The sequence below is a fragment of the Ahaetulla prasina genome, chromosome 2 (assembly GCF_028640845.1).
Source record: "Ahaetulla prasina isolate Xishuangbanna chromosome 2, ASM2864084v1, whole genome shotgun sequence".
NCBI lineage: Eukaryota > Metazoa > Chordata > Lepidosauria > Squamata > Colubridae > Ahaetulla > Ahaetulla prasina.
Genome location: NC_080540.1, coordinates 3,547,503 through 3,574,195, shown reverse-complemented (window position 1 = coordinate 3,574,195; position 26,693 = coordinate 3,547,503). Strand labels below are relative to the sequence as shown.

The 26,693-nt window shown below is 45.0% G+C and overlaps 1 protein-coding gene and 1 pseudogene across 1 annotated transcript in view; both read right to left on the bottom strand.

The window, feature by feature from the left end:
• The window catches only part of LOC131192752 (zinc finger protein with KRAB and SCAN domains 7-like), a 94,361-nt pseudogene extending 81,489 nt beyond the window's left edge, over positions 1–12,872 (bottom strand).
• The window catches only part of LOC131192845 (zinc finger protein 493-like), a 44,508-nt gene extending 31,597 nt beyond the window's left edge, over positions 1–12,911 (bottom strand). The window contains exons 1-4 of the mRNA XM_058172396.1: positions 12,238–12,911; positions 11,888–11,981; positions 11,708–11,775; positions 1,425–1,517 (exon numbers count right to left, since the gene is read on the bottom strand). Of these exons, the coding sequence (XP_058028379.1) occupies positions 1,425–1,517; positions 11,708–11,775; positions 11,888–11,981; positions 12,238–12,801 (819 nt within the window). The 5' untranslated portion in view covers positions 12,802–12,911. The remainder of the gene's footprint in view (positions 1–1,424; positions 1,518–11,707; positions 11,776–11,887; positions 11,982–12,237) is intronic.
• Positions 12,912–26,693: the final 13,782 nt, after the last annotated feature.

Here is a 26,693-nt window from a genome sequence, read left to right as displayed (position 1 = left end):
TCCATGGATGAGAATCCTCAAGGGGAAAACAACTCAAGAAGCTTGGGAAATTTTGAAAAGTGAGATTATAAAAGTGCAGTCTAGCATAATACCAATGAAGAAGAAAAATAATAGATCTCAAAAGAAACCAGCATGGATGCATAAAGAACTATCAGACAAATTGAAAGACAAAAAGGACAAGTATAAAAAGTGGAAAGAGGGGCAAATAACTAAGGCAGAATATCAGCAAATAGCCCAAGCCTGTAAAGATGAAGTGAGGAAAGCTAAGGTTCACAATGAACAAAGGCTAGCAACAAAAGTAAAAAATAACAAAAAAAGCTTCTTCCAACATGTTAAAAACAAGAAAAGAGTCAAGGAAACAATTGGCCCATTGCTGGGAGAAAGTGGCAAGAAGGTGACAAGCAACAGGGAGAAAGTAGATCTACTTAACTCATATTTTGCATCTGTCTTTACACAAAAAGAAAAAACAATCCAACCTATCAAAAACAGCACCACAAAAAAAACAGATTAGAAACACATGTTAAAATAGGGAAGAAAATGTTAAGTGAACACCTGTCTACTCTAGACGAGTTCAAATCACCAGGACCAGATGACTTACACCCCAAGGTTCTGTTGGAACTGGCAGACGAGATCTCAGAACCACTGAATTATATCTTTCAAAGATCCTGGAGCACAGGGGAGCTGCTAGAGGACTGGAAAAGAGCTGATGTAGTTCCTATCTTCAAAAAAGGAGAAAAAAAACAGATCCAGGAAACTACAGACCTATCAGCCTAACCTCAATACCGGGGAAGATTCTGAAAAAGATAATCAAGCAACGAATCACCGAACACCTAGAAGCAAACAAAATAATAACCAAAAGCCAACATGGGTTTGTCAAAAACAGATCATGCCAGACTAATCTTATTGCATTCTTTGACAAAGTGACAAAATTAGTAGACCAGAGGAATGCTGTCGATATAATTTACTTGGACTTCAGCATTTGATAAAATAGACCATAACCTACTACTAGATAAAGTAGAAAAATGTGGGTTAGACAGCACCACCACCAGATGGATACGTAACTGGCTGACCAACCGCACTCAACATGCAGTCCTCGATGGAACTACATCCACATGGAGGGAAGTATGCAGTGGAGTACCCCAAGGCTCTGTTTTAGGCCCAGTACTCTTCAACATCTTCATCAATGACTTGGACAAGGGGATAGATGGGGAACTCATCAAATTTGCAGATGACACCAAGCTGGTAGGAATAGCCAACACTCCAGAAGATAGACTCAAGTTACAGAAGGATCTTGACAGACTTGAACATTGGGCGCTATCTAACAAAATGAAATTCAACAGTGAAAAAAGTAAGGTTCTACATTTAGGCCAAAAAAACAAAATGCACCAGTACCGTATATGTGGTACCTTGCTCAATAGTAGTACCTGTGAGAGGGATCTTGGAGTCCTAGTGGATAACCATCTAGATATGAGCCAGCAGTGTGCAGCAGCTGCTAAAAAAGCCAACACAGTTCTGGGCTGCATAAACAGAAGGATAGAATCAAGATCACGTGACATGTTAGTGCCACTTTATAATGCCTTGGAAAGGCCAAACTTGGAATATTTATTTATTTATTTATTTATTTATTTATTATTTAAATTTTTATACCGCCCTTCTCCCGAGGGACTCAGGGCGGTTTACAGCCAGATAAAATGACAGTACTATTACAAAATAAATACTATTAAAATACCACTAAAAAACTTATTCAAATTGGCCGCAATTAAAATTTAGCAAATAATAAAACCCATTAAAACCCATTAAAACCCATTAAAACATTAAAATTTAAAAAACTAATCCAGTCCCAAGTAGATGAACAAATAAGTTTTAAGCTCATGACGGAAGGTTCGGAGGTCCGGAAGTTGACGAAGTCCTGGGGAGTTCGTTCCAGAGTGGGAGCCCCACAGAGAAGGCCCTTCCCTGGTGTGTCGCCAGACGACACTGTCTCGCTGACGGCACCCTGAGGAGTCCCTCTCTGTGAGAGCGCACGGACGGTGAGGTATCCGGTAGCAGTAGGCGGTCCCGTAAGTAACCCGGCCCTATGCCATGGAGCGCTTTGAAGATGTTCACCAGAACCTTGAAGCGCACCCGAAGGCCACAGGCAGCCAGTGCAGTCTGCGCAGGATAGGTGTCACACGGGAGCCACGAGGGCTCCTCTATCACCCGCAGCTGCATTCTGACTAACTGAAGCCTCCGGATGCTCTTCAAGGGAGCCCCATGTAGAGCATTGCAGTAATCCAGGCGAGACGTCACGAGGCGTGAGTGACCGTGCACAGGGCATCCCGGTCTAGAAAGGCGCAACTGGCGCACCAGGCGAACCTGGTAAAAGCTCTCCTGGAGACGGCCGCAAGTGATCTTCAAAAGACAGCCGTTCATCCAGGAGGACGCCCAAGTTACCCGTTCCATCCGGGGCCAATGACTCGCCCCCGACAGTCAGCCGAAGGCTCAGCTGACTGTACCGGGATGCCGGCATCCACAGCCACTCTGTCTTGGAGGGATTGAGCCTGTGCCTGTTTCTCCCCATCCAGGCCCGTACGGCTTCCAAGCACCGGGACAACACTGATAGTGGGGTGGCCCGGTGTGGAAAAGTACAGCTGGGTGTCATCAGCGTACAGCTGGTACCTCACACGAAGCCACTGATGATCTCACCCAGCGTTTCATATAGATGTTGAACAGAAGGGCGAGAGGATCGACCTGCGCACCCCACAAGTGAGGTGTCTCGGGCCGACCTCTGCCCCTGTCAACACCGCTCTGCACCGATCGGAGAGATAGGAGGAGACCCACCGATAAACGGTGCCTCCCACTCCCAATCCCTCCAACCGGCGCAGCAGGATACCATGGTCGATGGTACCAAAAGCCGCTGAGAGGTCTAATAGGACCAGGGCAGAGGAGCACAACCCTATCCCTGGCCCTCCAGAGATCATCCACCAACGCGACCAAAGCCGTCTCAGTGCTGTAACCGGGCCGAAGCCGGACTGGAACGGGTCTAGATAGACAGTTTCATCCAGGTGCAAGGGAAACTGATATGCCACCATACTCTCTACAACCTTCACGCGAAGGTTGAGACCGACGATAATTACCTAAAACAGCCGGGTCCAGGAAGGCTTCTTGAGGAGGGTCTCACCACCGCCTCTTTCAAGGCGGCCGGAAAGACTCCTCCAACAAGGAAGCATGTAACGCCTGGAGCCAGCCTCGTGTCACCTCCTGAGTGGCCAGTACCAGCCAGGAGGCACGGGTCCAGTAAACATGTGGTGGCATTCAACCTCCCAGCAACCTGTCCATGTCCTCGGAGCCACAGGGTCAAACTCATCCCATAAAATATCACAAGACCACCTCAGACCGCCTCACGATCCGCAATCTTGGTCCAGACTCCCGGCTGAACGATTTTATCGTATAGATAACCGTTAAACTCCTCAGCACGTCCCTGCAACGGGTCATCCCTCCCCCTGGTGAAGGAGGAGCGGTCACCCAACAGGGCGGCTGGGCGGTTATCTGCCGATGCAATGAGGGAGGAGGCGAGCTACGCCTCGCTTCTCATTGCCACTAGGTAAGCCCTAGTATAGGACTTCACTAGTGTCCGATCAGCCTCGAACGGCTAGACCTCCAGGAACTCTAGGCGCTTCTCCGCGCTCATCCCCTCAGCTCCTCGGAGAACCAAGGAGCCGGTTGGGACCTGCGCCGGGTCAGAGGCGCAAAGGCACGACACGGTCCAGCCCCCAGCCGCTTCCCAGGCCGCAACAAGTTCCTCAGCCGAGCCGTGAGCCAGACCCTCAGGAAATGGCCCAAGCTCCGTCTGGAACCTCCGGGTCCATCAGGCGCCTGGGACGGAACCAACGTGGTTCCGCCTCCGCGGTGGTGAATGGCGGTCAGAAAGTCCAGGCGAAGAAGAGAGTGATCTGACCATGACAAAGGTTCAATGACTATTTCCTTTAAGTCCAGATCTCTCAACCACTGACCAGAGACAAAATCAGTCCAGAGTGCCACCCCAATGTGAGTAGGGCCATCCACTACTTGGGTCAGGTCCAAGGCCGTCATGGAAGCCATGAACTCCCGAGCTGCCGTTGATGACGAGCCGGAAGATGGCAAGTTAAAATCCCCCATGACTAAAAGTCTGGGGGTCTCAACTGCCACTCCAGCCAGCACCTCCAAGAGCTCGGGCAGGGCAGCTGACACGCAGCAAGGAGCCAGGTACGTGATCAGCAAACCCATCTGACACCTATGGCCCCATCTCACAAGGAGGGATTCACACCCGGCAATCTGAGGTACAGTGGTCTCCCTCGGCTCTAGACTCTCTCTAATCACAACCGCCACCCCCCCACCCCTACCCTGAGCCCTCGGCTGATGGAATGCACGAAACCCGCGGCACATCTCAACAAGGGCACTCCCCTTCCGTGCCCAGCCAGGTTTCCAGAACGCCTATAAGGTCCATGGCGCCCCTGAATAAGATCGATATTAGGGGGCCTTATTGACTACGGACCGTCGTTGCATAACATCAGCCAAGGCCCAGGCTCTGAGGGTCTTGACCATCCGGGAACGGGAAAGGAGGATCGCGCGATCGCCTGCAAACATCGAGCGCGGCCAGGACGATATGATCCCCTTCCGCCATATCTGCCCCTCCCACTTACCGTGCAAATCAGACCACCCTCACCAACAGGAACGCAATCTCCCCTAACCTCCGAACCCGTTAAAACCGCCACGAGCACGCTGCAGGAACTGGCCCCCCCGACGGGCTACCCCCACGCCCGCCCTAACCCTCCCTCCCTTAAAACCCTATCTAAAACCCCAAAGGCTCTTTTTTTTCGATGCCACCTCTGTGGGTCCCAAGACCCGTCATTGAGGCCGCCCTTGATAGTGCGGCGGGATTCCTGTAGGCGGGGGTCGCAGGCGCAAGAGTTCAAGTGCTGAATATCGCATAAATAAAGTGCATAAATAGAGGATAGAGGCCGACGAGAGGCGATGCTGTCCGGAGTGGTCAAATGTCATGCCAAAATCAAATGGACACCCATTGACTAATGATGATCAAATGGTGGCTGGCTTAAAGATGACGAAGGCTGGAACATAGGCAGAGCAAAGTCCATGATGACAAAGGTACTACTGCTCTGCCCAGCTGCATTCAGTTTTAATTGCCACAATGTAAAAAAGATGCTGAGACTCTAGAAAGAGTGCAGAGAAGATGATTAGGGGACTGGAGGCTAAAACATAGGAAGAACGGTTGCAGGAACTGAGTATGTCTAGTTTAATGAAAAGAAGGACTAGGGGAGACATGATAGCAGTGTTTCAATATCTCAGGGTTTGCCACAAAGAAGAGGGAGCTGGGCTATTCTCCAAAGCACCTGAGGGTAGAACAAGAAGCAATGGGTGGAAACTGATCAAGGAAAGACGCAACTTAGAACTAAGGAGAAATTTCCTGACAGTTAGAACAATTAATCAACTTGGAACAACTTGCCTGCAGAAGTTGTGAATGCTCCAACACTGGAAATTTTTAAGAAAATGTTGGATAACCATTTGTCTGAAATGGTGTAGGGTTTCCTGCCTGGGCAGGGGGTTGGACTGTAAGGCCTCCAAGGTCCCTTCCAACTCTGTTATTATTATTATTATTATAGAAACTGGGTATGGCTAGTCTAGTGAAGAGAAGGACCAGGGGAGACACAATAGCAGTGTTCCAATATTTGAGAGGCTACCATAGACATGATGGGGTCAAGCTATTTTCCAAAGCACCTGAAGGCCAAGCAAGGAATAATGGATGGAAACTGAACAAAGGAGAGATTCAACCTGGAAATGAGACATTTTCTGACAGTGAAAGCAATCAAACAATGGAACAGAAGTTTCCTTCAGAAGTGGGAGCTTCATCACTGGGAGCTTTCAAGAAGAGACTAGACTGCCAACTGTCAGAAATGATGTTCTGCTCTGACTAGATCAGCGGTCACCATCCAGTGGTCCACAGACCACCAGCAGTCCGTAAGAAAATTTTGGTGGTCCGTGGAGAAATCTTCGTATTTTTGCCAGTGCACCCTGGTAGAGGAGCTGTGGCGCAAGTGGCGCAAAGCAGCTATTGCGACGGCTGGAAGTTGTGGGACTGAAGCACTACTTGCACTTGCACGGCATCAGCATTCCGCCTTGGTATATTTGCCCAGACAATGGCGCAAAGCAGCCCTTATCTCCTGCCGCTTGGGACTCGGGGTGGTAAATGGCAACTGGTCTGGGGAGCAGCCAGATTTTGCTCTCTATTGTGGATGCCAGATCGGCCCCTTGCAAGCATCTCGTCTCTCAAGGAGTGCTCGCTGAAGCGGCATGGGAAACTTTGGCTGGGCTCCTTGAGAGACGAGAGCTTGCAGGGGACCGATCTGGCATCCAAATGGGGAGCAAAATCCGCCTGCTCCCCTGACCAGACACAATTTACCACTCCGAGTCCCAAGTGGTAGGAGACAAGGGCTGCTTTGCTCCATTGGCTGGTGCAAATATACCGAGGCGGAATACTGATGCCGCGCAAAATGAAATAGAAAAAAAGAGACAGACTGAAAAAGAGAGAATGCGGGAAAGAGAGAGAAAGAGAATCAGAGAGAATCAGAGAATCAGAATGAGAGAAGGAAAGTCAGGGGTGAAATCTAAAAATTTTCCCTACTGGTTCTGTAGGTGTGGCTTAATTGGTGGGCGTGGCTTGGTGGTCAGATGACTGGGTGGGCATGGCTAATAATAATAAATAATAAAAATAATAAACAAAGTATACAAAACAATAAGAGGTACCAAAAACCAACTTTCACACTTTACACACACACAATACAACACAACTGACTCACACACAATGTAAAAGCAGCTGCGCTTCACCCAAAATGACCCCTGCAACAAGCAGGAACCTCACTTTCACACACAAACACAAGTGACTCACACACACACATACACACACAAAATGCCACATACAGCTTTGTGAGATTTTGTGTGTTTGTGTAGTTAGAGTGAAACACTACAGAAACACACCAAATCTCAGAAAGCTGCACAAATATTTTATTTTATTATTTTTAATTAAATGGAAGAAAAACAAAGGAGAGAAAATTCCCTGGGAAAATCATTTCTCAGCCTTTGCAAAGCAGGAATATTTGATCTCCTAAACGAGACGCAAATTAGAGGATTGGAAATTATTCTGTAGCCCAAAGTACCGTGTTTATATGTTCAACACGGCCACTCCCTTAGGATTTTAATAGTCTGCTTTATTTTTTGATATGATTTGCTTATTTTTGAACTACAGGTAATAAAGCTTTTCAAAAATGGTAATGTGGCCATGGGAGTATTTAGTTAGTTTTAATTAGCTTTGCACAATTCCAAGTCAAAGAATTACAAAAAGAATGGGTATCTAGCAGTTACTACCACAGTGATACATTTATTCCTAATTCTTGAAGGACTTTTTAAAAATTGCATCTTTTAAACTCAAAGTTGGAGGAGTATCTAGCAGAATAGATAGACAGTTTCATCCAGGTGCAAGGGAAACTGATATGCACCACTCTCGCCACAAGGGAAGGTTGAGACCGGACGACACCTAAAACAGCGGGTCAGGAAGGCTTTGAGGAGGGTCTCACCACCGCCTCTTTCAAGGCGGTCGGAAAGACTCCTCCACCAAGGAAGCGATGGCCTGAGCCAGCCTCGTGTCACCTCCTGAGTGGCCAGTACCAGCCAGGAGGCACGGTCCAGTAAACATGTGGTGGCAACCTCCCAGCAACCTGTCCATGTCCTCGGAGCGACAGGGTCAAACTCATCCCATTATCCCCAAGACCACCCTCAGCCGTCACCGCTACTGCAATCTTGATCTAGACCCTCCCGGCTGAATTTTATCGTATAGATAACGAAACTCCTCAGCACGTCCTGCAACGGGTCATCCGCTCCCCTGATGAGGAGCAGTCACCCAAACAGGCGGCTGGGCGGTTATCTGCAATGAGGGAGGAGGCGAGCTACGCCGCTTCCCTGCCACTAGGTCCCTAGTATAGGACTCACTAGTGTCCGATCAGCAACGGCTAGACCTCCAGGAACTCTCTAGGCGCCTTCTCCGCGCTTCATCCCCAGCCTCGGAGAACCAAGGAGGGACCTGCGCGGGTCAGAGGTCAAAGGCACGACACGGTCTGGCCCCGCCGCGCCTGCCCCAGGCCGCAAGTTCCTCAGCCGAGCTGAGCCAGATCAGGAAATGGCTTCCTGAACCCTCCGGTCCATCAGGCGACGGAACCATGTCGGCCTCCCTGCGGTGGTGAATGGCGGTCAGAAAGTCCAGGCGAAGAAGAGTGATCTGACCATGACAAAGGTTCAATGACTATTTCCTTTAAGTCCAGATCTCTCAACCACTGACCAGAGACAAAAACCAAGTCCAGAGTGCTCATGGGGGCCATCCACTTGGGTCAGGTCCAAGGCCGTCATGGAGCCATGAACTCCCGAGCTGCTGATGACGAGCCGGAAGATGGCAAGTTAAAATCCCCCATGACTAAAAGTCTGGGGGTCTCAACTGCCACTCCAGCCAGCACCTCCAAGAGCTCGGGCAGGGCAGCTGACACGCAGCAAGGAGCCAGGTACGTGATCAGCAAACCCATCTGACACCTATGGCCCCATCTCACAAGGAGGGATTCACACCCGGCAATCTGAGGTACAGTGGTCTCCCTCGGCTCTAGACTCTCTAATCACAACCGCCACCCCACCTACCCTGAGCCCTCGGCATGGAATGCACAGCCCGCGGGCACATCTCAAGGCACTCTTCCGCCCAGCCAGGTTTCAGAACGCTATAAGGTCCAGCGCCCTGAATAAGATCAGATTATTTATTGACTACGGACCGTGCTTGTATAACATCAGCCAAGGCCCAGGCTCTGAGGGTCTTGACCATCCGGGAACGGGAAAGGAGGATCGGGCGCGATCGCCTGCAAACATCGAGCGCCTGGACGACATGATCTTCCGCCATATCCCTCCCACTTACTGCAAATCGAACCACCACCAACAGGAACGTAATCTCCCCAACCTCCCCGTTAAAAAGCCACGAGCACGCGCAGGGACTGGCTACCAATTCTAGCCCGCCCCCACCCTCCTCCTTAAAACCCTATCTAAAACCCCAAAGGCTCTTTTTTTTTTATGAACAGTGGGTCCCAAGATATTGAGGCCGGCCTGATAGTCCCATTCCTGCAAACACCTAGGCAGAGTTCAAGTGCTGAATATCGCAAATAAAGGCACAAATAGAGGATAGAGGCACAACGATGTAGTGGAAATGTCATGCAAATCAAATGGACACCCATTGACTAATGATGATCAAATGGTGGCTGGCTTAAAAGATGAGAAGGCTGGAACAAGGCAGAGCAAAGTCCATGATGACAGGTACTACTGCTCTGCCCAGCTGCATGTTTTTAATTGCCACAAAAGATGCTGAGACTCTAGAAAGATGAGGATGATTAGGGACTGAGGCTAAAACATAGGAAGAATTGCAGGAACTGAGTATGTCTAGTTTAATGAAAAGAAGGACTAGGGGAGACATGATAGCAGTGTTTCAATATCTCAGGGTTTGCCACAAAGAAGAGGAGCTGCTTCTCCAAAGCACCTGAGGGTAGAAGAAGCAATGGGTGAAACTGATCAAGGAAAGACAACTTAGAACTAAGGAGAAATTTCCTGACAGTTAGAACAATTAATCAACTTGGAACAACTTGCCTGCAGAAGTTGTGAATGCTCCAACACTGGAAATTTTTGAAAATGTTGGATAACCATTTGTCTGAAATGGTGTAGGGTTTCCTGCCTGGGCAGGGGTTGGACTGTAAGGCCTCAAGGTCCTTCAACTCTGTTATTATTATTATTATTATAGAAATTGGCTAGTCTAGTGAAGAGAAGGACCAGGGACACAATAGTGTGTTCCAATATTTGAGAGGCTACCATAGACATGATGGGGTCAAGCTATTTTCCAAAGCACCTGAAGGCCAAGCAAGGAATAATGGATGGAAACTGAACAAAGGAGATTCAACCTGGAAATGAGACATTTTCTGACAGTGAAAGCAATCAAACAATGGAACAGAAGTTTCCTTCAGAAGTGAGCTTCATCACTGGGAGCTTTCAGAAGAGACTAGACTGCCAACTGTCAGAAATGATGTTCTGCTCTGACTAGATCAGCGGTCACCATCCAGTGGTCCACAGACCACCAGCAGTCCGTAAGAAAATTTTGGTGGTCCGTGGAGAAATCTTGATGCCAGTGCACCCTGGTAGAGGAGCTGTGGCGCAAGTGGCAAGCAGCCATTGCACGGCTGGAAGTTGTGGGACTGAAGACTACTTGCCAGCATCATTCGCTTTATATTTGCCCAGACAATGGCGCAGCAGCCCTTATCTCCTGCCGCTTGGGACTCGGGTAAATGGCAACTGGTCTGGCAGCCAGATTTTGTTTTGTTATGAGATCGCCAAGCTCCTCTCAAGGAGTGCTCTGAATGGCATGAAACTTTGGCTGGGCTCCTTGAGAGCGAGCCAGGGGACGATCTATCCAAATGGGAGCAAAATCCGCCTGCCCCTGACCAGATTACCACTCCGAGTCCCAAGTGGTAGGAGACAAGGCTGCTTTGCTCCATTGGCTGGTGCTCAGGCGAATACTGATGCACATAAAATGAAAGAAAAGAGACAGACTGAAAAGAGAGAATGTGGGAAAGAGAGAGAATCAGAGAATCAGAGAATCAGAGAATCAGAATGAGAGAAGGAAAGTCAGGGTGAAATCTAAAATTTTCCCTACTGGTTCTGTAGGTGTGGCTTAATTATGGGCTTCTTGGTGGTCAGATGACTGGGTGGGCAAAACAAAATAATAAAATAATAAACAAAGTATACAAAACAATAAGAGGTACCAAAAATCAACTTTCACACTTTACACACACAATACAACACAACTGACTCACACACAATGTAAAAGCAGCACCAGATGACCCCTGCAACAAGCAGGAACTCCACACAAACACAAGTGACTCACACACACATACACACACAAATATATGTTTTGTTTTGTGAAGAGTGAAACACTACAGAAACACACCAAATCTCAGAAAGCTGCACAAATATTTTATTTTATTATTTTTAATTAAATGGAAGAAAAACAAAGGAGAGAAAATTCCCTGGGAAAATCATTTCTCAGCCTTTGCAAAGCAGGAATATTTGATCTCCTAAACGAGACGCAAATTAGAGGATTGGAAATTATTCTGTAGCCCAAAGTACCGTGTTTATATGTTCAACACGGCCACTCCCTTAGGATTTTAATAGTCTGCTTTATTTTTTGATATGATTTGCTTATTTTTGAACTACAGGTAATAAAGCTTTTCAAAAATGGTAATGTGGCCATGGGAGTATTTAGTTAGTTTTAATTAGCTTTGCACAATTCCAAGTCAAAGAATTACAAAAAGAATGGGTATCTAGCAGTTACTACCACAGTGATACATTTATTCCTAATTCTTGAAGGACTTTTTAAAAATTGCATCTTTTAAACTCAAAGTTGGAGGAGTATCTAGCAGAATAAGATGAGGAAGCTATTCTGACTGACAGCAACTTGAATCTGCTATTCTGCTGTCCATGTTGCTGAAGGACACAAAAGTAATCCAGGCCAAATAAGGGGGGAAATAGAAGGAAAGAGCACTCTGCATACCCGCTTCACTTCCTGAAGGGAGGATACAAATTTAATTTTTTTTCCCTTTCTTACTTGATTTGGAGATTCCACCGCTGTTTGATCTCCATCATAAAAACCAGAAAACTTCATTCTTTGTTTCTCTGAAAGGAATAAATAATTTAAAAATCCATAACAAAATAGGAGGAGGTATTCTATAGAAGAGAAGAGTGAGGCAAAGGAAGGCAGATGGGTAATCTGAGGATCTTGGATTACCTCCTGAGGTGTCTCCACTTGGATCTCCCCAAGGGATCCTCCTTAAAAATAACTCCTGAGGGGGAATTGATGGATTCTTCTTTCCCTCACAGCACTTCAAATAGGAAGAAGGAAAAAAGAAGCAGAATTAACATAAATCACAAGAAATAGATGGATTCTTATATTCCGAACACAACCTCAAGGCCTCCAATATCCATCAGTGAGGCTGAGTGAGAAAAAAATGGAACAATGTCCTACAAGAATTAGTGGGACATCGCCACCTATTATGAATGTCAGAGAGGTTTGGGAAGGAGGGATGAATTATTCAAACAGATTCTTTATTCCCTTTTGAACTCCCTAAAATCTCTCACCTTCAATTCGATCTGCTCCTCCGCCTGGCTCAGGAGGAAACCTTCAGCCAGGGCCACCACTTGGGAGCTGGTCTCGGCTCCACACTCTCGCACCCAGCCCTCCATCTCTGGGGGCAGGAGAGCCAGGAGCTGCTCCAGAACCACCAGGTCCAGCATCTGGGCTTTGGTGCGCTTTTCTGGTCTTAGCCATCGCCTGCAAAAGTCATGGAGTCGGCTGCAAAGTCCTCGGGGACCCTCAGCCTCCCGGTATTGGATGAAGTTCCAGGGCTGAACTCCTGAAGGGAGGATGGTTTCCTCCTCCAGGATCTTCTGCCCAGTCCTTGTCCAGAGCTTCCCCCCCTTCCCAGGCTGAGCAGCTGAAGGGCCTTTTCTGGCTCCCTCCTTTCCCAAAGGTTGTGTCTCCATCCTTTCTCTCTCCTGCAGAGCAACTCCAAATGGCTCCAAGGCTCTTCCTCCAACACAGGTAAGGGAAGGGTGGCCGGATCCACCCACCCGCTCCTTCCGGGGATCCCCGCTTCTTCTTCTTCTGCTGCTGCTGCTTTGGAGGTCAGCTTCTTCCTGCATGGAGAGGGCGGCTGGGGAGCATGGGACCAGGGAAGAGCCTCCCCCTCACCCGGAGAACGTCTGGATCTCCCCAGGCAAATTCTCCAGCAACCTCGCAGTCCTGAGATAGGAGAGCGAGTGCAGGGTCCTAGAGTAGCAAGCGTTTGTCGCCACCTCTTCCAGCGGACCAATCGGGAACTTCCTGACGTTGTCTTCTCTTAGCAGCGGGCGCCCCCTGGTGGATTAGGGGCAGAATGCCAGGATGGTAGAAAGGGCGGGAATCAGAGGCGCGCCTGAGGGGAAGGGAGAGGGCAGAGATAATGGACGTGGGACTGTGGGGGAAAGCCTCTCACAATTCCTCCCTGCCCAAGAAAACCTTTGTGGTTTTCAGAGGAGGCACATTCTTTATCTTCCTCTCTTTCCTGTCCAGGAACCGTCTAGAGGATTTGAACTCGCTTCCCTCAAAAACAGCCGCCCTGAATGCTCAGCCAAGATTGCGGGAGGCCTGAAAAGGGACCAAATCGTGTCAGAACCAGCCGGGCGGTCAGAAGAGAAGGACCAGGAGGCTCTCTGGGAAACACAGCTTGTGTCTTGCGGTTGTTGCAAAACAACTCCGGTCGTAAGTGGAGGAAGATGGGACACAGGCAGCGGAGCCACAATCAGGGCAATGATTTTTATGCATTTGTTTTTTATTTCTTTAATTCAGTACATAGAGGTGCCCTTTTGAAATCACTCACTCAGCCTCTCAGCGAAGGGAGGAGCAGAAAGGGCAGAGATCCCTCCAGCCTCTACAGATGAAAGAAAAGGAAGATCCTGAAAAAGGAATAGAAAGCTAAACTATGATGAGGAAAACCCATGTTTACATAGGGACTGAGTAGGAAATTTACCTCAAGAAATGTGACTAGGTAGCTTGAGCCCCTTGGAGCATTTAATGCAGGGATATATCATTAGACCATAAATGAAAAAGAAAATGGAAAAGCAAAACATGAAAAACTGAAGGCTCCATTGCTATGAAAACATTGGACCAGATTTGGAGTTGACACTCAGAGTTTAGCTACAGTGAGCAAAACAAAATTTAAAAGGATGGAAAAGTGGTTAAAAATCCACTTTAAAAAGTCTGATTTTTTCTTTCTTTTTTCCATTTCTTCTCCAGTTTAACACTGAACCTTTAATAATCCATATTTGAAAAAAGAGCTTCAGCTGAGCAACAACTGAAATATGCCCCCCAAGGCCATCCAAAGACTTTAGTGGGTTACTAATTTTTAATCATGCAACGAAGAGAATTTTATGCACGTTTAGCAAGTAACTACACGACTGATACTTATTTAATTTTAAGTTACCTTAATGTTATGGCAAACCATAAAAAGACAAAAATATGGCCCTAATGCTTGAAAAATATATTTTCCCCGTGCATTTGTTTCAGCTTCTGTTCATTCTGGCCCTTCTATGAAAAACAAGTTGTTTACCTGGAAGCTTTTTCCACACTACATTGACATCTGTCATTATTTATTTATTTATTTATTTATTTTGTCACAACAGTATATATAATATAATATATTATATAATATATAATATATATAACCAAAGACCTATATAATATATAAGCATATATATATATATATATATATATAAGCATAAGCATGCAATAACTATATTAATTGGATATAATGGAAGAAAACAATAGGACAGGAACGGTAGGCATGTTTATGCTCTTATGCATGCCCCTTACGGACCTCTTAGGAATGGGGTGAGGTCAATAGTAGACAGTTTTGGTTAAAGCTTTGGGGATTTTGAGAAGAGATCACAGAGTCAGGTAATGTGTTCCAAGCATTAACAACTCTGTTACAGAAGTCATATTTTCTGCAATCAAGATTTAAGCGGTTAACATTAAGTTTAAATCTATTGTTTGCTCTTGTATTGTTGTGATTGAAGCTGAAGTAGTCTTTAACAGGAAGGACATTGCAATAGATGATTCTATGAGTTAAACACAGGTCCTGTCGAAGGCGGCGGAGTTCTAAGTTTTCTAAACCCAAGATTTCAAGTCTGGTGGCATAAGGTATTTTGTTGTATTCAGAGGAGTGGAGAACTCTTCTTGTAAAATATTTCTGGACACGTTCAATTGTATTGATGTCTGAAATGTGGTATGGGTTCCAGACAGGCGAGCTGTATTTAAGAATTGGTCTAGCAAATGTTTTATAAATTCTGGTAAGTAGTATAGTGTTTCTGGAGAAGAAGCTACGTGAGATTAGGTTTACAACTCTTAAAGCCTTTTTTGTGATGTAGTTGCAGTGCGCTTTGGCACTTAGATCATTGGATATGAAAACTTCAAGGTCTTTGACAGGGTGCGGGTCATCTGTAAGGTAATGTCCATCGAGTTTGTATTTAGTGTTTGGATTCTTTTTTCCAATGTGTAAGACAGAGCATTTGCTGGTTGAGATTTGGAGTTGCCAAGTTTTTGACCATTCTGACACAAAGTCAAGATCTTTTTGAAGGGTAGCTGTATTGTTGGTATTGTTAAATAGTTTGACATCATCAGCGAAAAGAATACGATTACTTTTAATATGGTCACAGAGATCATTAATGTATAATATGAAGAGTATTGGTTCAAGAACACTGCCTTGGGGAACGCCGCTATTGACAGGAACAGGATTTGATAGGGCACTGCCTATTTTGACCACTTGTTGTCTGTTTGACAGGAACGCTGATATCCAATTGTGGAGGGGTCCAGAGATGCTGTAGGATTTTAGTTTTAGGAGAAGTTTGTCATGTACCACTGAGTCAAAAGCTTTACAGAAGTCTATGTAAATTGCATCTATTGTTTTGCCTTGATCAAGATTTGTAGTCCATATGTTTTTGCAGTGAAGAAGTTGTAAGTTATATGATAATTTATTTCTGAAACCAAATTGTTTATTAGAGAATAGATTGTTTGTTTCTAGGTAGAGGATAATGGATTGGTTGATGATAGATTCCATAACTTTACAGGTGACACAGTATAGAGAGATTGGTCTGTAATTTTCAACTAAGCTGGGGTCTCCTTTTTTGAAGACTGGGATGACCATGGCTAGTGACCAAAGTTTGGGAAGGGAACTGGTCGTGAAGGCTTTTCCAAAGATTATGCTTAGGGGTTCTGCTGGTGGTGCGGTTGGGGAATGTTGGGTATGAGCCATTACTGTTAACAAAGACTGAGCCGAAGAATGTGTTAAAGAGGTTTGCTTTAGCTGTTTCATCATTATTTTCTTTGCCGTTAGATTCTTTTACGTTAGATTCTTTATTCCATTTCATCATAAGAGGTCGTTGACCGAAAAAGGTTTCCTGTTTCTACATTCATACTGGTTGACTCAGATGTTAATTTGACACAGTGGAGACAAGTTAGATTGAGGGGTCCTTGGTGCCCTCAGGTTGGTTGGTGCACTGATAATGTTCTCTAGTTTGGGTAATGAAACATCTGCAACAAAACAATCAAGTCAGAGAGCACCAAGAACCCCTCATTTTAACGGTGAGCTATTGGACACGGTGGCTCAGGGGCTAAGACAGCTGAGCTGTCGATTGAAAGGTCGGCAGTTTGGCGGTTCGAATCCCTAGTGCTGCCGTGTAACGGGGTAAGCTCCCGTTACTAGTCCCAGCTTCTGCCAACTTAGCAGTTTCGAAAGCACGTAAAAATGCAAGTAGAAAAAATAGGAACCACCTTTGGTGGGAAGGTAACAGCGTTCCGTGTGCCTTTGGCGTTGAGTCATGCCGGCCACATGACCACGGAGACGTCGGCTTTGAAACGGAGATGAGCACTGCCCCCCTAGAGTCGGGAACAACTAGCACGTATATGCAAGGGGAACCTTTATCTTTACCTTATTGGCAGATTAGATTATTTTTGGTATCTTGATATTCCAGAGAAAGTTCCCATTTGCATTTCTGCATGTTTCATCAAAAAGAACTGAAGTAATTTTTTTAAGTAGTTCTTAATTTCATCTTATTTTGGTCTCCATTGCTTTCCAAAGAGCTTCCTTATTGATTGATCATTTGCAACGTTAGCTTGTAACTTTGAATGGTTATTTAAACAATTATAGTAAATCAGGGACTGCTTGGGTTGATCAGTAGGCTGCCTACCTATCAGAAGTTAATATGCATCCACACTTCCCTACCACCACTTTGCCTTAATAAAACTATTTGTCAGGGTTCCGAGTAATGCTCCCAACCAATTCAAGACTCTGAGGCCTTGGCTTCCTCAAAAATCCGGTTTATTAGGTACATCATATCAGCACGGTCAAAGGTGAAAGCAAAACTGAATAATTTCCACATTTTGGGTACAAGGAAAGAATAGAAACTGTCCATCCGCTCGTGTCACAAGTCACATTAGCCAAGCAAGCAAATGATGAAGTTCTCAGCACTCCCTCCTGCCATTGTTGGGCAGGCTAATTTGGCCGTGGTTCTCAGCAGCCTTATCGTTGTTATGTCAGGCACATTGGAGGAAAACATTCTACATTCCATAAATTCTGTCTCCCCCTGCGCCCGCCCTTAAGTATGGCAACTAAGAAACAAAGCAAGAAAAATAGGGCTTCAGCTAGAGTCATTTTGGGGGGACGTAGTGGCTCAGTGACTAAGACGCTGAGCTTCTTGATAGAAAGGTTGGCAGGTCAGCGGTTCAAATCCCTAGTGCCACATAATGGGGTGAGCTCCTGTTACTTGTCCCAAATTCTGCTATAGTCTAGCAGTTTGAAAGCATGTAAAAAACGCAGGTAGAAAAATAGGGACCACCTTTGGTGGGAAGGTAAGAGCATTCCGTGAGCCTTTGGCATTTAGACCATGGAGACATCTTTTGACAGCGCTGGCTCTTTGGTTTTAAAACAGAGATGAGCACCGCCCCCTAGAGTCATTTTCAGAGTTGACACTACTTGCTTTAATGCTCCCTGTGTGGTGGAACCTGTAGTGGGTGGCCTCGGTTCAGACCAGTTCGCAAGAACCAGTAGTAAAATTGGCGGGATGCTCCATCCACCTACCCGGACATCATCAGGAAGTTTCTGTGCATTCGCAGAAGCGTGTGTGAGCAAAGCAGGTGCACACACGCGGTCGCATTGCAAACCAGAGGTAAAGTTAAGTAGAACCCACCACTGGGTGGAGGTTTGGAACAGATACAAAGGTATTTCCACAATGCTATTCTATGTTTTAATAAATGAGTTCAAGCAGCAATTTTTTTACACAACTATGGAGTGGAGGACTCTTCTTATGAAATATCTCTGGACTCTCGATTGCATGTATATCCGATATGCAGTGCGAGTTCAAGACAGATGAGCTGTATTCAAGGATTTTAGTTTTTGAAGTAATTTGTCGTGTACCATCGAATCAAAAGCTTTACAGAAGTCTATGTAAACTGCGTCTGTTGCTTTGCCCTGATTGAGATGTGTATTCCATATGTTTTTGCAATGTAGTAGTTGTAGATTACAGGATAATTTTTTTCTGAAACCAGATTGTTTGATAGGTTGTTTGTCTCAAGGTGGAGGGTAATTGATTGGTTAATGATTGATTCCATGACTTTGCAGGTGATGCAACATAGAGATTGGTCTATAATTTTTACCTAGGCTAGGGTCTCCCTTTTTGAAGATAGGTATGACCTTGGCTTGTGACCATTGATAGGGCAAGGGGCTGTTACTGAAAGATTTTTCAAAAATTATGCTTAGAGGTTCTGCAATTACAGTGGAAAGCTTTTTTATGAAGTATGCACATAGTCCATCAGGTCCAATAGATAGAGGTGGTTTTAGATTGCGTTGAGCTTTTTCAACATTGTCTTCTGTAAAATTAATATGTGCAAGATCACTGTAATCATTGTAATTGTCTGTACTACGGCTGGGAAATATTGGGTGTGTATTGTTGTTGCTTACAAAAACTGAGCCGAAGAACGTTGGCTTTAACAGTTTAGTCAATACTGTCTTCATTGTTGGGTCCTTTTAGGGGTCGGATGGATCTCGAGTCTTAAAGTTTGTTGTTTACAAAATTATAGAAGGCGCGGGTAGATTTTGTGCATAGGTTTTTTTCTTGCTTGATGTGATAATTATTACATTCAGTCTTTATTTGTTGGCATAGGTTTTTGTAGCTTTTTTTGAAGTTAGCTACATAGTTTTGTTTTTTCGCCAAAGAGATTTTTTTCTGGATTTTAATTTCCTTATTGATATTGGTAGATTATTTTCTCTGGTTTTGTGATATATTAGTGGTACAAAAAGTTTAATGATTCTTTTGACTTCGCGCAAGAAAATGTTGCAATGGTCGTCAGCAGTATTACAGCTTTTATTACATACGGCTTCAGTGAAACACCATTTGAAACACTGTGTCCAGTTCTGGAGACCTCACTTTAAAAAAGGTATTGATAAGATTATGTGAGTCAAGAGATGGGCAACACGAGGGAAGGCAGGGAAACATCACCACAAAATTAGGAGAAACAACCTATGAGTTGCATTTTCTAATTCAGCACCACTATAACCCCCTTCTCCTTATGGTTTTCTTTCTCAGTTATTACTTGTATAATGTGAAACACAGTGGAAAAACAGACTGACAATAGTAAGCAAAGTAAAAAAAGCTAAAACAATAGTAAGTGATTCAGGACTAATGTATTTCTGCCTGCAACTCTGCTCTAGTGGATATAATCATCAAAGGAAGTTACTTGAAATGATTAGGGATTCTGCACCACTTAAATATTAGCATCCACACATCACTTTCAGGGCAAATGATAACCTCCACTGATACTCATCTTTCTTTTAAAACCTCCTACTCACCAATCTCATCACCAATCTCTTTCCACTTATGACTGTATGACTATAACTTGTTGCTGGCAATCCTTATGATTTATATTGATATATTGACCATCTATTGTGTTGTAAATGTTGTACCTTGATGAACGTATCTTTTCTTTCACGTACACTGAGAGCATATGCACCAAGACAAATTCCTTGTGTGTCCAATCACACTTGGCCAATAAAAATTCTATTCTATTCTATTCTATTCTATTCTATTCTATTCTATTCTATTCTATTCTATTCTATTCTATTCTTAGCCAAAAAGCACAAGAAAGGATTGAGGATTCAGAATCAAAATCAGAATAGAATTGGAAAGGAACTTGGAGCTCTTCTAGTCCGGCCCCCTGATCAAGCAGGAGTCCTATATCATTTCAGACAAGTGACTGTCCTGTTTCTTCTTAAAAATGTCCAGTGATGAACCACCCACGATGTATGAAGGCAAGCTGTTCCACTGGTGAATTGTCCTCATTGTAAGAAAGTTCCAGGTTGTTTCTCTCCTTGATTAGTTTCCATCCATTGTTTCTTATCTTGCCTTCTGGTGATTTGGGGAAAAAATTAGATATTACATTAATAGAGTTAGAAGGGACCTTGTAGTTCATCTAGTCCACCCCCCCCCCCGCCCAAGCAGGAGACCTTACACCAGCGGTCACCAACTAGTGGTCCGCAGACCCCTGGTGGTCTGCAAGAAAATTTTGGTGGTCCGTGGAGAAATCTTCGTATTTTTGCCAGTCCACCCTGGTGGAGGAGCTGTGGCGCAAGCAGGCTGAAGCAGCGATTGCGATGGCTGGAAGCTGTGGGAGGGAAGCACTACTTGCACTTGCGCAGTATCAGCATTCCGCCTCGGTATATTTGCTCAGCTGGTGGCGCAAAGCAGCCCTTGTCTCCTGCCGCTTGGGACTCAGAGCGGTAAATGGCGACTGGTCCGGGGAACAGCCGGATTTTGCTCTCTATTGCCGACACCAAATCGGCTCCTAGCAAGCTCTTGTCTCACAAGGCGCACTTGCTGAAACAGCGTGGGAAACTTCAGCCAGGCTCCTCGAGAGACAAGAGCTTGCACGGGGCTGATCTGGCATCTGCAATGGAGAGCAAAATCCAGCTGCTCCCCTGGTCAGACGCTGTTTATAGCTCCGAGTCCCAAGGGTCAGGAGACAAGGTCTGCTTTGTTCCACTGGCTGGACAAATATACCAAGGCGGAATGCTGATGCTGCGCAAAATGAAAAAGAGAATGAGAGTGAGAGAGAGAGAGAATCAGAATGAGACAGAGAAAGAGAAGAGAGAATGAGGGAGAATGAGAGAACACCGCTTCTTGGAAGAAGTGTGGGGGTAGGGCCGAAGGGGGATGTCTTGCATTAAGTATTGACCCCCCCACCTGAATTTTGCAATGTTGGCACAGCAGGCAGCGGTCCTTCCTGGTGTACCTTGTTTATCCCAAGCAATCTGCCCCCCGCCTCCGCTTCTGCCCACCTCCTCCTCCTGCTGGAGTCTCTGGGCTGCTTACTCAGCTGGAGGGAAAACTCCACCGCCCACTTGCTCACCTCCCCGGGGATGTCACGGGGGGGGGGCACTCTCTTTGGAGCTGTTGCTCGAAGCCTTCTGGCTCTGAAAGGGACACAAGGAGAATCAGAATGAGAGAGAGAGAGTGGGGGGGGAGAAGAACAGAATGAGAGAAAGTGTGGGAGAGAGAGAGAGAGAAAGAGAGGGGGAGAGAGAAAGAGAGATGACAGAATGACAGAAAGAGAGAGAGAGAAAGAGGGAGAGAAAGAGAGAAAGGGGGACAGAAAGAGAAAGAGAGAGAAGGATAGAGAGGGAAAGAGAAGGGGAGAGAGAAAGGGAGAGAGTGGGAGAAAGGGAGAGAAAGAAAGAAAGAGAAAGAGGGGAGAGAAAGAAAGATGAAATGAGTGGGAGAAAGAGAAAGGGGGAGAAAGAGAGAGAGAAGGAGAGAGACAGAGAAAAGGGAGAGAGAGAGAGAAAGGGGGAGAGAGAAAGAAAGAAAGGGGGAGAGAGATGACAGATTGAGTAGGAGAGAAAATGGGGGGGAGACAGAATGAGACAATGAATGGGAGAGAGAGGGGAGTTGGGGAGAAAGAGAGAGGAGGGACAGTGCCTGAAGGACCCCATCCCATCACTGGGAGTCCAGGCGCTTCAGCAAGCGGCGCACTGGATTCATATTAATGGTCCCAGGGATTTAAAATTATGACTTGGTGGTCCCTGAGGTCCAAAAGGTTGGGGATCCCTGCCTTACACCATTTCTGACAAATGACAATCCAATCTCTTTTTGAAAGTCTCCAGCTCCCACAATTTCCGAAGGCAAGTTGTTCCATTGGTTGATTGTTCTGTCAGAAAATTTCTCCTTATTTCTAGGTTGAATCGCTCCTTGATCAGTTTCCATCCATTATTCCTAGTCTGGCCTTCAGGTGCCTTGGAAAATAGCTTGAAGCCCTCCTCTGTGGCAGTCCCTCAAATATTGGAACACTGTTATCCTGTGTCCCCTGATCCTTCTCTTGACTAGACTAGCCATGCCCAGTTCCTATAACCGTTCTTGTTTTAGTCTTCAGGCCTTTAATCAGCTTAGCTGCTCTTCTTTGCACTTTTTCCAAAGGTTCAACATCTTTTTTGTAAAGTGATGACCCAAACAGATTGCAGTATTCCAGGTATTCTACACCAGTATTCCACACCAGTATTCCAGGTATGGTCTTACTAAGGCTTTATGAAGCTTTACTAATACTTCATGTGTTTTTGATTTTATGCCTTTGTTTATACAAACAAGGATTGTATTCACTTTTTTAGTTGCTGCCGCACACAGGGGATTCATGCTTACATCATCATTCATTTGGACTCCAAGGACCCTTTCATAGTTACAATTTGTGAGCTAGGTTTCAGGTAATCTGCTTTTCCTGCCGAGATGTAAAATCTTACTTTTCTCCACATTGATCATCAATTGTGTTGTAAATGTTGTACCTTGATGAACGTATCTTTTCTTTTATGTACACTGAGAGCATATGCACCAAGACAAATTCCTTGTGTGTCCAATCACACTTGGCCAATAAAAATTCTATTCTATTCTATTCTATTCTATTAAATTTCATTTTGTCGGATGCAACCTTCTCTCATTTGGATCAGAAAGGCACAATGTTAAGGGTAATCTGGGTTCACAACTAAGGTTGTGGACTGTTGAGCAGAGTACCCTACGCATGAAAACGACTGAGACCGGTTGTATACAATAACAGTCACTTGCAGACAAACTGGGGTTTGATATTCCTTTACTTTTAGGGAAAAGGCAAAGTCATAGTCCAAAAACAATCCAGGTCATACACGTATAAAGCCAGTCAGGGATGTTACAAAGTCTTCTTACCAAACATAGACTTGCACAACAAACAAGGTCTTCTTTCAGTTTGGCAAAACACAGTTCAATTCACAACAGTCACTATCAAGATACTTGAGGAATCAGTAACTAGCCATGATCAAGCAATGATCATAAAGCTCAAATATACAGTGGCAGCATGTCATCAGGTTACAATGCTGTAGCGTCCCTGTAGATTCCCCACAAGCCATAATTTAGTAGTCCTTTTATACATTGGCTACAGAGCTCAACCAATCAGGATGCTTGCATAATGCAGCACAGCCTTAAAGCAATATCATGCCTTTCTACAAACATACATAGTTAGTTTATATATTGCCTGACCAACTAGTTAGGCAAATAACAATTTCCTGACACACAATATGCATACAGATAAAAATCTATAGAGACATGGTGGGTCGGTGGTTAGAATGCAGTACTATAGGCTAATTGCCCACAGCCAGGAGTTTGATGCTGACAGGGTCATGGTTGATTCAGCTTTCAAGCTTCTGTGATGGGTAAAATAAGGACCCCGATTGCTGGGGACCATATGTTAACTTTGTAAACTGCTCAGAGAGACCTTGAAAGCATTGTGGAGTGGTATATAAGTTTAAATCGAATTGCTTTTGCTATATAGTTTCTCCCGAGCATGGATCCTTTTATGAGAAGTAAGACTACCTTTCTGAGCAAAGCTCTTTCCACATTCCATGCATTTATATGGTTTCTCTCCTGTGTGGATTTTGTTATGGCAAGTAAGATCTTGCTTTCGAGCAAATGTCTTTCCACACTCCATGCATTTATATGGTTTCTCCCCCGTGTGGATCTTCTTATGGGAAATAAGTCTATCTCTTCGAGCAAAGGTCTTTCCACACTCCATGCATTTATATGGTTTCTCTCCTGTGTGGATCCTCTTATGGCAAATAAGCTGACCTCTTTGAGCAAAGGTCTTTCCACATTCCATGCATTTATATGGTTTCTCTCCTGTGTGGATTTTGTTATGGCAAGTAAGACCAGACTTCCAAGCAAATGTCTTTCCACAATTCATGCATTTATATGGTTTCTCCCCTGTGTGGATCCTCATATGGGAAATAAGACTAGATAGTTGAGCAAAGGTCTTTCCACACTCCTTGCATTTATACGGTTCCTCTCCTGTGTGGCTCATCATATGGCAATTAAGCAGATATCTTCGAGCAAAGGTCTTTTCACACTCCATGCATTTATATGGCTTCTCCCCTGTGTGGATCATCTTATGGGAAATAAGATGACTTCCTTGAGCAAAGGTCTTTCCACATTCCATGCATTTATATGGTTTCTCTCCTGTGTGGATTTTGTTATGGCAAGTAAGACCATTCTTCCAAGCAAATGTCTTTCCACAATTCATGCATTTATATGGTTTCTCCCCTGTGTGGATAATCTCATGGGAAATAAGATTATCTCTTCGAGCAAAGGTCTTTCCACACTCCTTGCATTTATATGATTTATCTCCTCTGTGGAGCTTTTTGTGAACAGCAAGTCCACTGCTATGAGCAAAGGTCTTTCCACACTCTGTGCATTTATATGGTTTCTCTCCTGTGTGGATTTTCTTATGGCAAGTAAGACCAGACTTCCAAGCAAATGTCTTTTCACACTCCATGCATTTATACGGTTTCTCTCCTGTGTGGATTTTTTTATGGGAAGCAAGATAACTGCTATGAGCAAAGGTCTTGCCACACTCCATGCATTTATATGGTTTCTCTCCTGTGTGGATGATCTCATGGGAAATAAGATTACCTCTTTGAGCAAAGGTCTTTCCACACTCCTTGCATTTATATGTTTTCTCTCCCGAGTGGATCCTTTTATGGAAAATAAGATTACTACGACTTCTGAACCTGTTACCACACACTATGTATTTGTATAGCTTCTTCCCAGTGTGAATCCTTTCATGGGAAGTAAGTTGCCTGCTTGTTTTAAAACATTTTGCACATTCCAAACATTTAAAAGGCTTCTCTTTTGTGTCAATCATTTTTTGAGGTGTAAGGAACTTATATGGTTTCTCTTGTTGGGCAAGAAAGTCATCCATCAGAGCATCAGTGGAAGATGGGGTATCCTGATTCCAATTATTTGACTGGTTTCTCTCATGGCTTTCGAATTCCATTCGAATTCCAAACTTCTCCGTTCCATCTTTAGCATTGATCACTTGGAACAGTTCCCAGGAATCTTGATTCTCCTGCCCATTATTACCTTCAAAGCAAAAGAAAAATGAAAATGATAACTCATGCTCTCGTCACTTCCCGCCTGGACTACTGTAACGCTCTCTACGTGGGGCTCTCCTGGAAGAGCACCCGGAGGGTCCAACTGGTCCAGAATGCAGCTACGCGGGTAATAGAAGGAGCAACTCGAGGCTCCCATGTGACATCTCTCTTGCGCAAGCTGCACTGGCTTCCGGTGGTCTTCCGGGTGCAATTCAAGGTGCTGGTTACCACCTTTAAAGTGCTCCATGGCATAGGACTGGGTTATTTACGGGACCGCCTAATGCCACCAATAGCCTCCCATCGACCTGTGCGCTCCCATAGGGAGGATCTCCTCAGGGTGCCGTCAGTCAAACAATGTCGACTGGCGACCCCCAGGGAGAGGGCCTTCTCCATGGGGGCCCCTGCCCTCTGGAATGAGCTGCCTCTGGGAATACGTCAACTCTCTGACCTCCGGACCTTTCGCCGCGAGCTAAAGACCTTTTTGTTTTATCACGCAGGGCTGGCTTAATGTAATTTTTAATGTGGGTTTTATTATGGTTTTGTTATAGTTTTAATTGTTTCGGCTTAATTGAATTAGATTTTTAAAATGTTTTTAACTTTTATGAAAATTGTTTTATTTGGCTGTAAACCGCCCTGAGTCCTTCGGGAGAAGGGCGGTATAGAAATTCAATCAATCAATCAATCAATCAATCAATAACAAGGTTAGAGAAAAAGATCAAACTGTACAAATTCAAGTGAATTTCCTTCTGGGTTTCTCCAAAATTCCATTTGGTTGTATGTTTGCATGCTTATAGTGGTGTGAGATAGACATGATAATTTCTATATTCATGAGTCATGAAAGCTTTGAAATTATCTAGGAGACATTTCTTTGTTTACAATTATCTAGGTAAAGTTAAAGGTTCCCTTCGCACATATGGGCTAGTCGTTCCCGACACTAGGGGGTGGTGCTCATCTCCGTTTCAAAGCCAAAGAGCCAACGCTGTCCAAAGACGACTCCATGGTCATGTGGCCGGCATGACTAAACGCCAAAGGCGCACGGAGCGCTGTTACCTTCCCATCAAGGTGGTCCCTATTTTTTCTACTTGCATTTTTTATGTGCTTTCGAACTGCTAGGTTGGCAGAAGCTGGGACAAGTAACGGGAGCTCACCCCGTTACACGGCACTAGGGATTCGAACTGCTGAACTGCCAACCTTTCAATCGACAAGCTCAGTGTCTTAGCCACATGAGCCACCACATCCCTTTCCACATTTATCTATATATATGCAAATCACACTCAAAGTGCAAGATCACATGAGGTGAACTAGCGTTAGATTTCACAGTACTGATCTCGCGTATCTCTCACTTCTTTAGGCCTCTGCTTTCTGCAAATGCACTGAAGCAGGCAAAGGAACCAATGGCTCGCTACATAGTCACAATTTAAGTCCAAGAAGGGTGGGATGGGGGTATAAGTAGGGCGAATGTTGTTCCAGCACCTCGCAGAGATCATCCACCAGCGACAAAGCTGTCTTGCTGTATCCGGGTCAGAAACCGGACTGGAACGGGTCTAGATAGACGGCTTCATCCAG